This window comes from Bubalus kerabau, chromosome 2 (assembly GCF_029407905.1).
Source record: "Bubalus kerabau isolate K-KA32 ecotype Philippines breed swamp buffalo chromosome 2, PCC_UOA_SB_1v2, whole genome shotgun sequence".
NCBI classification, from domain to species: domain Eukaryota; kingdom Metazoa; phylum Chordata; class Mammalia; order Artiodactyla; family Bovidae; genus Bubalus; species Bubalus kerabau.
In genome coordinates this window covers 179,251,525-179,268,918 of record NC_073625.1, presented here as the reverse complement: position 1 = coordinate 179,268,918, position 17,394 = coordinate 179,251,525, and the positions used below count along the sequence as shown (strand labels likewise).

Below are 17,394 nucleotides of genomic sequence, written 5' to 3'. Positions count from 1 at the left end.
AAATCTGTGCTTTACTCTGTTAAAAGATGGAGGAAAGATCATGTCGTTGTTTTCATAGATGCTGAGAAAAGCTTTTAAGAAAGTTCAACACCTAATACACACAAGAGACTAGGAATTGATGAACATTTAACATGTTAGACTTTAATACACACTTCTTCAAAACCAAGTATCTTACTTGATATGGAAATACTTACACTAAGATCTGGGATGCTCTCCATCTTCACTATTATTTAACATTGTACTGGAGGTATCAGCCAATGCAATTTGGCAAGAAAGTCAACTAGAGGCAAAAAGCTTTGGAAAGTTTAACCTAAGCTTGTAGAGGACATAATATGCTAAAGATGCTAGAGAATGTGTGATAAATAAATAGGGAACAGGATATAAAATTAACCTAAGAATAGTGTTCATATACACAAACAATAACCAATTGTATATGGTAGTGTAAAAACTCCTTTTACATAGCAGTAAAGATAGAACTGGGCATGGAACAATGGACTCCTTTTCAAAACTGGAAAAGGTGTAGGTCAAGGCTATGTATTGTGACCCTGCTTATTTAACTTTTATGCAGAGTACATCAGGCAGAATTCTGGGCTGGATGAATCACAAGCTGGAATCAGGATTGCTGAGAAAAATATCAACAATCTAGATATGTAGATGATACCACTTTAATAGCAGAAAGAGAAGAGGAACTAAAGAGCCTCTTGATGAATGTGAAAGAGGAGAGTGAAAAAACTGGCTTAAAACTTAACATTTAAAAAACTAAGATCATGGAATTCGGTCCCATCACTTCATGGCAAATAGATGGTGAAAAAGTGGAAACAGTTGCAGACTTTATTTTCTTGGGTTCCAAAATCAATGTGGACAGTGACTACAGCTATGAAATTAAAAGACGCTCGATTCTTGGAAGAAAAGCAATGACAGACCTAGGCAGTATATTAAAAAGCAGAGACATTGCTTTGCCAACAAAGGTCCATCTAGTCAAAGTTATGGTTTTTCCAGTATTCATGTACAGATATGAGAGTTGGACCTAAAGAAAGCTGAGCACCGAAGAATCAATGCTTTCAAACTGTGGTGTTGCAGAAGACTCTTGAGAGTCCCTTAGACAGAAGGGAGATCAAGCCAGTCAATCCTAAAGGAAATCAACCCTGAATATTCACTGGAAGGACTGATAGTGAAGCTGAAGATCTAGTACTTTGGCTACTTGATGCAAAGAGCAGACTCATTGGAAAAGACCCTGATGCTGGGAAAGATTGAGGGCAGGAGGAGAAGGGAGCCACAGAGGATGAGATGGTTGGATGGTATCACTGGCTCAATGGGCATGAGTTTGAGCAAACTCTGGAGATAGTGAAGGACAGGGAAGCCTGTCCTTCATGAACTGGAGGCTGCAGTTCATGAAGTCGCAAAGAGTTGGACACAACTTAGCAACTGAACAACAACAAAGATAAAATAGTTAATAATAAACTTATAAGGCAAATTTTAAAACTTCTGAAAAACATGAATATAGGCTTAAACAAATGCAGATTGTTCCTGGATATTGAGTTAATATAAAAATGTTAAAAGAGAAACTATGGCCATATCCTTTATTAAAGCATGCTATAGTTAAAACAGTGTAGTCTTGACACATAAATAGTGGAATAGAAGAGAAAAACTAGAAGTTGATTCAAGTACATATAGAGTTCAGGCACATCTGATAAAGCTATTATGTCAAATTCTCGGGGCAAGATTAGCTTTTTAATGGTGCTAAAGAATTTGCTGACAGATCAGTGGTTAGGACTCCACTCTCTCACTGCTGAGGGCCTGCATTCAGAAAAAGAAAATGGCCCTCCCCCCAAAAATAATGGTGCTAGGTGACTGGATAGCTGGTTGCATGCTCAGTCCCTAAGGTGTATTCTACTCTTTGCAACCCTGTGTACTGTAGCCCACCAAGGTCCTCTGTTCATAGGATTTTCCAGGCAAGATTACTAGAGTGTGTTGCCATTTCCTTCTCCAGGGAATCTTCCTGACCCAGGGATCAAACTTGCGTCTCTGCATTGGCAGGTGGATTCTTTACCGCTGAACCACAAGGCAAGCCCAGATAGCTGGTTAGGAAAATATAAAATTATATTTTGAGTTCATACCATATATAAAAATAAACTACAAATAGATCAGAGAACTAAATATGATAAGTGAATTAGTACTAAAAGAAATCATGGATCAATTTCTCTAGGAGAAGATAAAGGATTTTGAACTGATTTAAAATGCAGTTTAAGTTAAAAAATTGATAAATTTGACTGTGTAAACATTTAAAAATTCCACGCCGCATAGTAAAAAGTACATACAGTTAAAAGACATCCAGGAATGGGACTTCCCTGGTGGTCCAGTGGCAAAGACTCCACACTCCCAATGCAGGGGCCAGAGTTCAATCCCTGGACAGTGAACTGGAGCCCACATGCAGGAACTGAAGAGTTGGCATGCTACAACTGAAAGATCCTGCATGCCACAACAAAGATCAAGGATCCTGTGTGCTGCAGCTAAGAGCCAGTGCAGCCAAATAAAAACATGAATGTTAAAAAGACAACCAGGAATTCCTTGGTGGTCCATTGGTTAGAACTCTGCTTCCACTGCAGAGGGCTGGAGTTCAATCCTTGGTCAGGGAACTGAGATCCACATGCCCTGAGGTGTGGCACAAGAGAAAAAAAAAAAAAGACAACCAACAATCTTGGAGAAAATATTTGTGACATATCGCAAATAAAGGACTGATAAGTCTAAAATGTAAAGAACTTTTTTAAAAATTAAGAGAACAAAGACTAAAATTGATAAAAAGCAGGAAAAAATCATGAATAGATAGCTCACACACACACACAAAAGATATGAAATGGACCTTAAACATTTTAGAAAGATGTTTAAGTTTACTCATAATGCTAGAAATGCAACTTAAAATTATACTGAATTGTTTCTCCTTTGTCAGATTGGCCAAAAACTAAAACTTGGAAATACTTTCCGTGGTAAGTCTGTGGGGAGTAGACACTCTGATATATTGCTGGTAAGGGTTATGGAAATATTTGAGGTTTTGCCCTAAAAGTCCCACCTCTAGGGATTTACCTTGAAGATACACTTCCCACCATACAAAATTATAGATGAACAAGGTTGCTACTGTTACATAATTATTTATGATTACAAAATATTCTAAGCAACTTGAATGTCAGTTTCACAATAATGTAAACAACACATAGGCTATGCAGGAGTGAAGGCAATGGCACCCCACTCCAGTACTCTTGCCTGGAAAATCCCATGGATGGAGGAGCCTGGTGGGCTGCCATCTATGGGGTCGCACAGAGTTGGACACGACTGAATCGACTTAGCAGCAGCAGCAGCAGCAGCAGAGCCCTCTGAGCTCATATGGAGTGATTCCCAGGATATATTAATTGAAGAAACCCAGAGTGCAAGAGGGAGTATTTCTCTGTCTAAGGTGGAAGGGGAATCAAAATGTTATACATGTATCTACTCATTTCTGCAATACACACACAAATCATAAATCCAGAAAATGATGACATTCAAAACATGATGAGTGGAAGAGATTGGGAATGACATTTTTAAACTATGTTAATGTTTACATATTAAAAAATAAAATAAATACTGGGTGGTTAACCTTTGAAATAAAACAAAAGAACATGAGTTTCAATTGAATGACTTGAACACAGTATTTTGACTCTATACCTTTAGTGTAATGACAGAAATAAGGAAATGCTGAATTGAAGTTATATTTTCCGTGTGTGTGTATTTGGCAGTCATATGAATTCTGAAACTATTTCATTTTTATTTGCATATTGAATAAATGTTTTGAGGTTAATGGAGTTAGATTCTACCGTAGGAGAAAGAGGTATGGAAAGGGAGGTACTAGAATGAACCCTGGAGTTGAACTAGAATGAAGTTATCAGTGTGAACTCCTGATTTTCATATTACTCACAGAAATGTGTATATGTGTATGTCTGTGGACTTCCTATCTCTTTGCTCTGGAATAGCTTCTTGGAAGTAATTATTTACCCCACATCTCCACCGCAGGGACCTGGGCTTCTTGAAAAAATGGCTGTTTATACATTTGGGGCAGGAAAAAATTATGAGATAAACCTGAAAGTAAGGTAATTCCAGAATGTAAGGTAGTGCTCAAAGAACGATGGAGAACATCAAAAGGGCATAGCATCTATCTTAAATGAGCTCTCACTGTCAAATATGGGAACATTTGAACATAAAGTAATGTTGGTAAAGATTGTAATCCACATGATAAAATATAAATCTGTAAATTCACACTGTGGATTTTCCAGTAGTAAATGGGAAAGGCAAAAACATTTCTAACAGTAGAATGCCAAGTAATAAGTGGAGAAGGAAAATGGAGTTAGAGAAATCATTTGACGGTTATTGTGGCAGTAATTTGGGTTCCCTGGAGGCTCAGAGGTAAAGAATCTGCTTGCCAGTGCTGGAGGTGTGGGTTTAATTCCTGAGTTGGGAAGATCCCCTGGAGAAGGGAATGGTAACCCACTCCAGCAGTCTCACCTGGGAAATCCTATGGGCAGAAGAGCCCGGTGGGCTACAGTCCATAGGGTTGCATAGAGTCGGACATGACTGAAGTGACTGAGCACTCATTCATGAATGCTAAGTAAACCTCCTGAGTAAAAACTTGATGAAGAATAGGATTTTTACATAAGTTCAAAATACTTCCCCACAAAATACTAATTACAAGTGGAAAAATAGTGACTTTACAGGAGAGAAACCTGGCATATCTCACCACTATTAATGGGCAAATTGACTGTGCGTGCCTTTTGATGTGATGCACTTGAGAGGGTCACTTCTGTGATACTCTGCCAAAAATGCTTAGGCTGAAATTAAACATGAACAAACATGAAACCCAAATAACCAAATAACCGACCTGTAGTCTTCAAAGATGTTATGAACATGAAAGACAAAAATGGAGGGGAAAAATTTTAAGGGAAAATTTAGGGTAAAGAGACATTACCATTCAAAGTATCAGGTGACCAGACTTTTGTTGCTGTAAGAGGTGTTATTGGAATCACTGACAAAATGTGAATAAGATTATATAATAGATGATAATCTATTAATATTAGCGTCCTTATTTTGACAATGTCATTGAAGTTACATAGAAGACTGTCCTATTTTTAGGAGATAGACAACTTAGGTACTTAGAGGTAAAGAAGCAGCATGTCTGTAATTCTCAAAATTCAGAAAAAAAGATTGCTTGTATATACATACATAGTAAATACATATACACACTTATATGCTTGAGAGACTAGGAGAAGAGTAAAGTAGTTAGATAGGGAGAGGGAATGATAAAGCTTATATGGTAAAACCTTAATAACGGGGAATCTGGGGGAAGAATATTTAAATTTTTTGTACTATTCTGGAAATTGTTATGTAAGTTTGAAATTATTTCAAAATAAGGTAAAAAATATATTAAATATGCCAAGTTAAATAGAGCCTTTGAGAAGAAGGGTGCACTCACTGATTTGTCTTCCCCCAGCCGTGCACAAGGAAGGGGGCACCACCTTGCCCACTGTCCTGCTCCCGGGAGAACCTGTGCTGGGAGCAGCTGTCCTGCCTGGAAATTTGCAAATATCTGACTTTCTGTAATGTGGTATTATATCTTGTTTATCATTTTGAGCTCAGGAGTGAATTTATCCCTGCAGGTTGTTGATGAGCGAGAATTTTTTGAGATCATGCCCAATTATGCCAAGAACATCATTGTTGGTTTTGCAAGAATGAACGGGAGGACTGTTGGAATTGTTGGCAACCAACCTAAGGTGGCTTCAGGTAGGAGGGAAATGCTCTAGATACAGACCTAAATCGGGGTAGAGGAGCGGATGGGGGCCAGGCCTGCCTGCACCCACAGTGCCTGTCTTCTGCCTTTTCCTCAGTCAAGGCCTTCTATGGCCAGAGAAACTCAAATAGATGTTGCAGAAGCTCCTTTCTCTCTTAATTTCTCAAAATTAACATATGCATCTGAAAATGCTTCTTTCATGCTTCTCTAGTTTTTTAAATGTTTATGGATTACTTTTTACCTTTTAAGCTCTTTGCTTCTTCAGAGGTCTGCCTTCTGTCCATCTGTTTATGCTATGAGTAACTTACTGAACTGTGAGCTCCATGAGGTCAGGGGTGTGTTGGTGTCTTATTCATAGTTTTATTCCTAGTGCCTTCAGGGGTGCCAGGAATAGAGTTATATGTGACAAGTGAACAGCATCCTGCTGTGCACAGTTTTCTGGTGAGATGGCCACACTTGAATCCCAATCAGGTGATGGGGACTATTCCATGCTCATGCTCAGGGTGGGGCTGGGGACTCTGCTTACCACTTCCCTCCTTACTCTCTTCCTTCTTAGGTTTCCTTTGCATCCCTGTGTGGGATGCATATACCTTCCCTTTTTGACCCAGTCTCATCTTTTGTTTCTGCCATGGCAATTTCTCCTTGTCTTTAGAAGAGGGTTTATAAAAATGTGTTTTATTGTGGTACAATATATTAACATAAAATTTGCCATTTTAACCATTTTTTGTGTTAGTGTACTATGGTTAATTTACAATATTGTGTTAGTTTCAGGTGTACACCAAAGTGCTTCAGTTTTTATATACGTGTGTGTGTGTGTGTGATATGTCAGTTCAGTTCAGTTGTTCAGTCATGTCCGACTCTTTGTGACCCCATGGACTGCAGCACACCAAGCTTCCCTGTCCATTGCCAACTCCTGGAGCTTACTCAAACTCATGTCCATCTAGTTGGTGATGCTGTCCAGCCATCTCATCCTCTGTTATCCCCTTCTCCTCCCACCTCCAGTCTTTCCCAGCATCAGGGTCTTTTCAAATGAGTCAGTTCTTCGCATCAGGTGGCCAAAGTATTGGAGTTTCAGCTTCAGCATCAGTCTTTCCAATAAATATTCAGGTCTGATTTCCTTTAGGATGGACTGGTTTGATCTCCTTGCAGTCCAAGGGACTCTCAAGAGTCTTCTCCAACACCACAGTTCAAAAGCATCAATTCTTCGACACTCAGCTTTCTTTATAGTCCAACTCTCACATCCATACATGATTACTGGAAAAATCATAGCTTTGACTAGATGGACCTTTGTTGGCAAAGTAACGTCTCTGCTTTTTAATATGTTGTTCAGGTTGGTCATATCTTTTCTCCCAAGGAGCAAGCATCTTTTAATTTCATAGTTGCGATCACCATCTTCAGTGATTTTGGAGCCCAAGAAAATAGTCTGTCACTGTTGCCATTATTTCCCCATCTATTTGGCATGAAGTGCTGGGACTGGATGCCATGATCTTCGTTTTCTGAGTGTTGAGCTTTAAGCCAACTTTTTCACTCTCCTCTTTCACTTTCATCAAGAGGCTCTTTAGTTCTTCACTTTCTGCCATAAGGGTGGAGTCATCTGCGTATCTGAGGTTATTGACATTTCTTCTGGCAGTCTTGATTCCAGCTTGTGCTTCATCCAGCCCAGCATTTCATATGATGTACTCTGCATATAAGTTAAATAAGCAGGGTGACAATATACAGCCTTGACGTACTCTTTTTCCTATTTGGAACCAGTTTGTTGTTCCATGTCCAGTTCTCACTGTTGCTTCTTGACCTGCGTACAGATTTCTCAAGAGGCAAATCAGGTGGTCTGGTATTCCCATTTCTTGAAGAACTTTCCACAGTTTGTTGTGATCTACACAGTCTAAGGCTTTGGGGTAGTCAGTAAAGCAGAAATAGATGTTTTTCTGGAACTCTCTTGCTTTTTCCATAATCTAGCGGATGTTGGCAATTTGATCTCTGGTTCCTCTGCCTTTTCTAAATCCAGCTGGAACATTTGGAAGTTCATGGTTCACATACTGTTGAAGACTGGGTTGGAGAATTTTGAGCATTACTTTGCTAGCATGTGAGGTGAGTGCAATTGTGTGGTAGTTTGAACATTCTTTGCATTGCCTTTCTTTGGTATTGGAATGAAAACTGACCTTTTCCAGTCCTGTGGCCACTGCTGAGTTTTCCAAATTTGGTGACATATTGAGTGCAGCACTTTCACAGCATCATCTTTCAGGATTTGAAATAGCTCAACTGGAATTCCATCACCTCCACTAGCTTTGTTCATAGTAATACTTCCTAAGGCTCACTTCAGTTCACATTCCAGGATGCCTGGCTCTAGGTGAGTGATCATACCATCATGATTATCTGGGTCATGAAGATCTTTTTGTATAGTTCTTCTGTGTATTCTTGCCACCTCTTCTTAATATCTTCTGCTTCTGTTAGGTCTTTACTATTTTTGTCCTTTATTGAGCCCATCTTTGCATGAAATGTTCCCTTGGTATCTCTAGTTTTCTTGAAGAGATCTCTAGTCTTTCCCATTCTATTGTTTTCCTCTACTTCTTTGCATTGATCACTGAAGAAGGCTTTCTTGTCTCTCCTTGCTATTCTTTGAAACTGTGCATTCAAGTGGGTATGTCTTTCCTTTTCTCCTTTGCCTTTCATTTCTCTTTTTTTCTCAGCTGTTTGTAAGGCCTCCTCAAACAACCATTTTGCCTTTTTGCATTTCTTTTTCTTGGGGATGGTCTTGATCGCTGCCTCTTGTACCATGTCACGAACCTCTGTCCATAGTTCTTCAGGAACTCTGTCTATCAGATCTAATCCCTTGAATCTATTGTCACTTCCACTGTATAATCATAAGGGATTTGATTTAGGTCATACCTGAATGGTCTAGTGGTTTTCCCTACTTTCTTCAATTTAAGTCTGAATGGCAATAACGAGTTCATGATGTAAGACAGTCAGCTCCTGGTCTTGTTTTTGCTGACTGTATAGAGCTTCTCCATCTTTGGCTGCAAAGAATGTAATCAGTCTGATTTCGGTATTGACTAGCCAGTGATGTCCAGATGGTTATAGGCTATTATAAGATATTGAATGTAATTCTCTGTGCTATACAGTAAATCCTTGTTCTTTATCTTTTTTATATATGATAGGGCATGTGTACACTTGTTCTTTAGTCACTAAATTGTGTCTGTCTCTTTTGACAGACAATGACCCTGTAGACTGTAGCCCTCCAGGCTTCTCTGTTCATGGGATTTCCCAGGCAAGAATACTGGAGTGGGTTGCCATTTCCTTTTCCAGGGGATCTTCCAAACCCAAGGACTGAACCTGCATCCTGTGCATTGGCAGGCAAATTATTTGCTACTGAGCCACCAGGGAAGCCTTATACTACATTTTATTTAATCATTCTTCTGTTGATGGACACTTGGGTTGTTTTTACCTTTTCAGTATTGTGAATAATGTCACAATGAGTCCTGGCATTTAAGTATTTGTTTGAAACCCCATTTTCAGTTCTTTGCATATATACCTATATTTTTACATGTAGTATGAGTTAGGAGTTCACTTTATTCTTTTTTAAAAAAAATTAATTTATTGATTTTAATTGGAGGCTAATTACAATATTGTGGTGGTTTCTGCCATACATTGACATGAATTAGCCATGGGTGCACATGTGTTCCCCATCCAGATCCCCCTTCCCACCTCCCTCCCCATCCCATCCTCCAGGGTCATCCCAGTGCACCAGCCCTGAGCACCCAATGTCATGCATCAAACCTGGACCGGGATCCACTTTACATATGATAATATACATGTTTCAATGCTATCCTCTCAAATCATCCCACCCTCACCTTCTCCCACAGAGTCCAAAAGACTGTTCTTTACATCTGTGTCTCTTTTGCTGTCTGGTATATAGGGTCATCCTTACCATCTTTCTAAATTCCATATATATGTGTTAGTATACTAGATTGGTGTTTTTCTTTCTGACTTACTTCACTCTGTATAATAGGCTCCAGTTTCATCCACCTCATTAGAACTGATTCAAATGCATTCTTTTTAATGGCTGAGTAATATTCCATCGTGTATATATACCACAGCTTTCTTATCCATTCGTCTGACAATGGACATCTAAGTTGCTTCCATGTCTTGGCTATTGTAAACAGTGCTGTGATGAACATTGGGGTACCTGTGTCTCTTTCATTTCTGGTTTCCTCAGCGTGTATGCCCAGCAGTAGGATTGCTGGGTCGTATGGCAGTTCTATTTCCAGTTTTTTAAGGAATCTCCACACTGTTCTCCATAGTGGCTGTACTAGTTTGCATTCCCACCAACAGTGTAAGAGGGTTCCTTTTTCTCCACACCCTCTCCAGCATTTATTGTTTGTAGACTTTTTGATAGCAGCCATTCTGACTGGCATGAGATGGTACCTCATTGTGGTTTTGATTTGCATTTCTCTGATAATGAGTGATGTTGAGCATTTTTTCATGTGTTTGTTAGCCATCTGTATGTCTTCTTTGGAGAAATGTCTATTTAGTTCTTTGGCCCATTTTTTGATTGGGTCATTTATTTTTCTGGAATTGAGCTGCAGGAGCTGCTCGTATATTTTTGAGATTAATTGTCAGTTGCTTCGTTTGCTATTATTTTCTCCCATTCTAAAGGCTGTCTTTTCACTTTGCTTATAGTTTTCTTTGTTGTGCAAAAGCTTTTAATTTTAATTAGGTCCCATTTGTTTATTTTTGCTTTTATTTCCATTACTCTGGGAGGTGGGTCATAGAGGATCCTGCTGTGATTTATGTCAGAGAGTGTTTTGCCCATGTTTTCCTCTAGGAGTTTTATAGATTCTGGTCTTACATTTAGATCTTTAATCCATTTTGAGTTTATTTTTGTGTATGGTGTTAGAAAGTGTTCTAGTTTAATTCTTTTACAAGTGGTTGACCAGTTTTCCCAGCACCATTGTTAAAGAGATTGTCTTTTCTCCATTGTATATTCTTGCTCCTTTGTCAAAGATAAGGTGTCCACAGGTGCGTGGGTTTATCTCTGGGCTTTCTGTTTTGCTCCATTGATCTATATTTCTGTCTTTGTGCCAGCACCATACTGTCTCGACAACTGTAGCTTTGTAGTGTAGCCTGAAGTCAGGCAGGTTAGTTACTCCAGTTCCATTCTTCTTTCTTAAGATTGCTTTGGCTATTCAAGGTTTTTTGTATTTCCATACAAATTGTGAAATTATTTGTTCTAGTTCTCTGAAAAATACTGTTGGTAGCTTGATAGGGATTGCATTGAATCTATAGATTGCTTTGGGTAGTGTATTGATTTTCTGATCCATGAACATGGTATATTTCTCCACCTATTAGTGTCCTCTTTGATTTCTTTCATCAGTGTTTTATAGTTTCCTATATATAGGTGTTTTGTTTCTTTAGGTAGATATATTCCTAAGTATTTTATTCTTTTCATTGTAATGGTGAATGGAATTGTTTCCTTAATTTCTCTTTCTGTTTTCTCATTGTTAGTGAATAGGAATGCAAGGGATTTCTGTGTGTTAATTTTATATCCTGCAACTTTACTATATTCATTGATTAGCTCTAGTAATTTTCTGGTGGAGTCTTTAGGGTTTTCTATGTAGAGGATTCTGTCATCTGCAAACAGTGTGAGTTTTACTTCTTCTTTTCCAATCTGGATTCCTTTTATTTCTTTTTCTTCTCTGATTGCTGTGGCTAAAACTTCCAAAACTATGTTGAATAGTAGTGGTGAGAGTGGGCACCCTTGTCTTGTTCCTGACTTTAGAGGAAATGCTTTCAATTTTTCACCATTGAGGATAATGTTTGATGTTGGTTTATCACATATGGCTTTTATTATGTTGAGGTATGTTCCTTCTATTCCTGCTTTCTGGGGGGTCTTTATCATAAATGGATGGTGAGTTTTGTCAAAGGCTTTCTCTGCATCTATTGAGATAATCATATGGTTTTTATCATTCAATTTGTTAATATGGTGTATCACATTGATTTGCGGCTATTAAAGAATGCTTGCATCCTCGGGATAAAGCCCACTTGGTCATGGTGTATGATTTTTTTTAATATGTTGGATTCTGTTTGCTAGAATATAGTTAAGGATTTTTGCATCTATGTTCATCAGTGATATTGGCCTGTATGTTTTCTTTTTTTGTGACATCTTTGTCTGGTTTTGGTATTTGGGTGATGGTGGCCTCATAGAGGAGAAGGCAATGGCACCTCACTCCAGTACTCTTGCCTGGAAAATCCCAAGGACAGAGGAGCCTGGTAGGCTGCGGTCCATGGGGTCACTAAGAGTCAGACATGACTTGAGCGACTTCACTTTCACTTTTCACTTTCATGCACTGGAGGAGAACACTCCAGTGTTCTTGCCTGGAGAATCCCAGGGTCGGGGGAGCCTGGTGGGCTGCCATCTATGGGGTCGCACAGAGTCGGACACGACTAAAGCAACTTAGCAGCAGCAGGCCTCATAGAATGAATTTGGAAGTTTTCCTTTCTCTGAAATTTTCTGGAAGAGTTTGAGTAGGATAGGTGTTAGTTCTTCTCTAAAGTTTTAGTGGAATTCAGCTGTGAGGCCGTCTGGTCCTGGGCTTTTGTTTCCTGTAAGATTTCTGACTACAGTTTCAATTTCCGTGCTTGTGATGTGTCTGTTAAGATTTTCTATTTCTTCCTGATTCAGTTTTGGAAAGTTATACTTTTCTAAGAATTTGTCCATTTCTTCCAAGTTGTCCATTTTATTGGCATATAGTTGCTGATAGTAGTCTCTCATGAGACTTTGTATTTCTGTGTTGTCTGTTGTGATTTCTCCATTTTCATTTCTAATTTTGTTTATTTGATTCTTCTCCCTTTTTTTATTGATGAGTCTGGCTAATGGTTTGTCTATTTTATTTATCTTCTCAAAGAACCAGCTTTTAGCTTTGTTGATTTTTGCTATGGTCTCCTTTCTTTTTCATTTATTTCTGCCCTAATTTTTATGATTTCTTTCCTTCTACTAACCCTGGGGTTCTTCATTTCTTCCTTTTCTAGTTGCTTTAGGTGTAGAGTTAGGTTATTTATTTGACTTTTCTCTTGTTTCTTGAAGTAAGCTTGTATTGCTATGAACTTTCCCCTGAGCACTGCTTTTACTGACTCTGATAGGTTTTGGGTTATTGTGTTTTCATTTTCATTCGTTCTATGCATATTTTGATTTCTCTTTTGACTTCTTCTGTGATTTGCTGGTTATTCAGAAATGTGTTGTTTAGCCTCCATGTGTTTGTATTTTTAATAGTTTTTTTCCTGTAGTTGACATCTGATCTTACCGCATTGTGATCAGAAAAGATGCTTGGAATGATTTCCATTTTTTTGAATTTACCAAGGTGAGATTTATGGCCCAGGATGTGATCTATCCTAGAGAAGGTTCTGTGTGCACTTGAGAAAAAGGTGAAATCCATTGTTTTGGGGTGAAATGGCCTATTGATACCAATTATGTCTAACTGGTCTATTCTACCATTTAAAGTTTGTGTTTCCTTGCTAATTTTCTGTTTAGTTGATCTTTCCATAGGTGTGAGTGGGGTATTAAAGTCTCCCACTATTATTGTGTTACTATTAATTTCCCCTTTCATACTTCTTAGCATTTGCCTTACATATTGAGGTGCTCATATGTTGGGTGCATATATATTTATAATTGTTATATCTTCTTGGATTGACCCTTTGATATTATGTAGTGTCCTTCTTTGTCTCATTCCATGGCCTTTATTTCAGTCTATTTTATCTGATATGAGTATTGTTACTCCTGCTTCTTTTGGTCTCCATTTGTGTGAAATATCTTTTTCCAGCCCTTAACTTTCAGTCTGTATGTGTCCCTTGTTTTGAGGTGGGTCTCTTGTAGACAGCATATATAGGGGTCTTGTTTTTTCATTCAGCCAGTCTTTGTCTTTTGGTTGGGGCATTCAACCCATTTACATTTAAGGTAATTATTGATAAGTATGATCCCATTGCCATTTACTTTGTTGTTTTGGGTTTGAGTTTATAAACCTTTTCTGCATTTCCTGGGTAGAGAACATTCTTTAGCATTTGCTGAAGAGCTGGTTTGGTGGTGCTGATTTCTCTCAGGTTTTGCTTGTCTGTAAAGCTTTTGATTTCTCCTTCATATTTGAATGAGGTCCTTCCTGGGTATAGTAATCTGGATTGTAGGTTTTTCTCTTTCATCATGTTAAGTATGTCCTGCCATTCCCTTTTGGCCTGAAGAGTTTCTATTGAAAGATCAGCTGTTATCCTTATGGGAATCACTTTGTGTGTTATTTGTTGTTTTTTCCTTGTTGCTTTTAATATTTGTTCTTTGTGTTTGACCTTCATTAATTTGATTAATATGTGTCTTGGGGTGTTTCGCCTTGGGTTTATCCTGTTTGGGACTCTGGGTTTCTTGGACTTGGGTGGCTATTTCCTTCCCCATTTTAGGGAAGTTTTCAACTATTATCTCCTCAAGTATTTTCTCATGGCCTTTCTTTTTGTCTTCTTCTTTTTGGACTCCTATGATTTGAATGTTGGGTGTTTTACATTGTCCCAGAGGTCTCTGAGGTTGACCTCATTTCTTTTAATTCTTTTTAATTTTTTCCTCTCTGCTTCATTTATTTCCACCATTCTATCTTCCACCTCACTTATCCTATCTTCTGCCTCAGTTGTTCTACTGTTGGTTCCCTCCAGAGTGTTTTTGATCTCAGTTATTGCATTATTCATTATTGATTGACTTTTTTATTTCTTCTAGGTCCTTGTTAAACATTTCTTGCATCTTCTCAATCCTTGTCTCCAGACTATCTGTAACTCCATTTTTTTTTTCAAGATTTTGGATCATTCTTATTATCATTATTCTGAATTCTTTTTCAGGTAGACTCCCTATCTCCTCCTCTTTTGTTTAGTTTGGTGGGCATTTATCATGTTCCTTTACCTATTGAATATCTCTCTACCTTTTTATTTTGTTTAGATTGCTGTGTTTGGGGTGGCCTTTCTGTAAGTTTGTGGTTCCTCTTTATTGTGGAGGTTCCTCCCTATAGGTGGGGTTGGATGAGTGGCTTGTCAAGGTTTACTGATTAGGGAAGCTTGCCTCAGTGTTCTGGTGGGTGGAGCTGGATCTCTTCTCTCTGGAGTGTAATGAAGTATCAAGTTGTGAGTTTTGAGGTGTCCATGGGTTTGGTGTGACTTTGGGCAGCCTGTATATTAATGCTCAGGGCTATGTTCCTGCGTTGCTGGAGAATTAGCGTGATATGTCTTGCTCTGGAAGTTGTTGGCTCTTGCATGGAGCTTGGTTTCAGTGTAGGTATGGAGGTTTTGGGATGAGCTCTTGTCGATTAATGTTCCCTGGAGTCAGGAGTTTTCTGGTGTTCTCAAGTTTTGGATTTAAGCCTCCTGCCTCTTGTTTTCAGTCTTATTCTTACAGTAGCCTCAAGACTTCTCCATCCATACCACACCGATGATAAAACATCTAGGTTAATGGAGAAAAGATTCTCCATAATGAGGGACACCCAGAAAGGTTCACAGAGTTACATGGAGAAGAGAAGAGGGAGGAGGGAGATAGAGGTGACCAGGAGGAGAAGAGAGGGAATCAAAAGGGGAGAGACCAAGCTAGTAATCAGTTCCCTATGTGTTCTCCACAGCCCGGAATACCCAGAGAGATTCACAGAGTTGGGTAGAGAAGAGAAGGGTAGGGAGGAGATAGAGGTGACCTTGGGGAGAAAAAAGAGAGTCAAAAGGGGGAGAGGGCAATCAAGCCAGTCATCACACTCATAAGTTAAAATGGGTACTGAAGATTGGATTCTTAAAGGTACAAAATTGATAACAAATACCAAAAAACAAAGATCAAAAATCTGGAGTAGAGGTTAGACTCTCAAAAATACAATATTAAAAAAACAAAATCAGAAAAATTATAAAAAATATGTATGAAATTTGCTTTAAAAATAGGGTTTTTTTTTTGCAAGGTAATAGTAGGTTATAAAAATGAAAATTAATGGAGTAATAAAGGAATTAAAATTTAAAAATTTAAAAAATTTAAAAAGTGATAATAGTAAAATATATCTAGGAATTTCTCTGGAGCTGTTGTAGGCAGTGTGGGGTCAGTTCAGTTTCAGATAGTTCCTTGTTCCAGCTTATACTTCTTCTCGAGGTCTGTAGGCACCTTCCAATGTTGGTCCTAACTACAGGGTTTTCATCTGTGGCACCTGTCACTTCCAAAGCGGTTCCATCTGTTTATTTTGGTTTCTTCTGTTTCCAAGTCTCTTCAGTGTCTAATTTCCACCCTGACACAAGGGGGCAGAGGTGATCACTTATTTAGGCTCACTTGTTCAGATGTGCTGTGGGAAGGGAGGAACACTGCAAACAAATATCACTGGTGTGTGTGGGGAGTGCTCGCCGTGTCTGGGCCACACTGGGTTTGCTCCCACTCACAGAATGTGTGCTTTCCTGGTCTACCCCACTCAGGCTCCAGGTTGCTCTGCAGGGGAACTATCTAAAGCGGGCCTTGGATTGTGTGCACTTCCCAGGTTTAAGCTGCTCAGGTTCAGATTCTCGAGTACTCCACAAAGCACAGACTCGGTTGGGCCTGCGTTTTGTGCCCTTCCCAGGTCCGAGCAGCTCAGGCAACCAGGTGCTTGGCGAGCGCGCTCTCCCCAGGTGGGGTGGTGCATGTTATCACCTCCCTGGTCCCAGCCACTTGGTTTCCTGTGTGCGCAGTGGGAGCGCCATCTCAGGTGTGCCGTGTCTCCTCTGGGGAGCTGATCTCTGGCTGCGACCCTCCTGGTGGATGTCAACTGTCCACGATCCCAGGAAGACTTGGTTAGCAACTGGGGGCCTGCTCACAGTTTGGTGGAGGATGCCATCTCTGGGGCAGAGATTGCCCCTCTCCCTCCAGCTCTGGTTGTTGCCCGCCTGCCTCTCTGCCTCCGGCAGGGGATGGGCCAGTCCGCAGCCAGCTAGCACTCCTCTGGTATTCGCTCAGTCCTTTGTTTTGTGAGTGGGCCTGGCAGTGCCTTAGGTTAGAGCTTTTCGTGGGAAAGTTCTCTCTTTCTCTCTCTCTCTCTTTTTTTTTTTTCCTCTTTAGCTATCCCACAGTTTGGGTTGCTGTCTCAGGTTAGCTCCCTCAGATTGTCCTCAGGGCATTCAGGCCCAGTCCTTGCCCTAAGCAATGTAGCCTGCACCTCCTTGTTCAGCCCCCGCTCGCTGGTGGGGATGCAAGCATGGTGGGTGCAAGCTTCTGGGCTACTTTTCTGCTGGGAGTTGCAGTTAGGTCGTACTCTGTGGGTTTTATTTATTTATTTTTTCCTCCCAGTTTTGTTGCCCTCTGAGATTCCAAAACTCCCCACAGACCTGGCGGTGAGAGGGTTTCGTCTCTCTTTTTATCTTTTATATTTTGCCCTACCTCCTTTTGAAGACAGTGGCCTGCCTTTCTGGGTGCCTGGTGTCCTCTGCCAGCATTCAGTTGTTTTGTGGAATTTGCTCAGTGTTCAGATGATCTTTCAATGAATTTGTGGGGGAGAAGGTGGTCTCCCCATCCGATTCCTCTGCTGTCTTAGGACTGGCCACCCCCCCCCCCACTTTATTCTTTTGCAAGTAGAAAC

At 39.7% G+C, this 17,394-nt stretch overlaps 1 protein-coding gene across 2 annotated transcripts in view; it reads left to right on the top strand.

The window, feature by feature from the left end:
• The window catches only part of PCCB (propionyl-CoA carboxylase subunit beta), a 92,608-nt gene that overhangs the window by 53,123 nt on the left and 22,091 nt on the right, over positions 1-17,394 (top strand). For both annotated transcript variants that reach the window (XM_055569607.1, XM_055569608.1), the window contains exon 10: positions 5,679-5,802. In XM_055569607.1, coding sequence (XP_055425582.1) covers positions 5,679-5,802 — 124 coding nt within the window. The remainder of the gene's footprint in view (positions 1-5,678; positions 5,803-17,394) is intronic.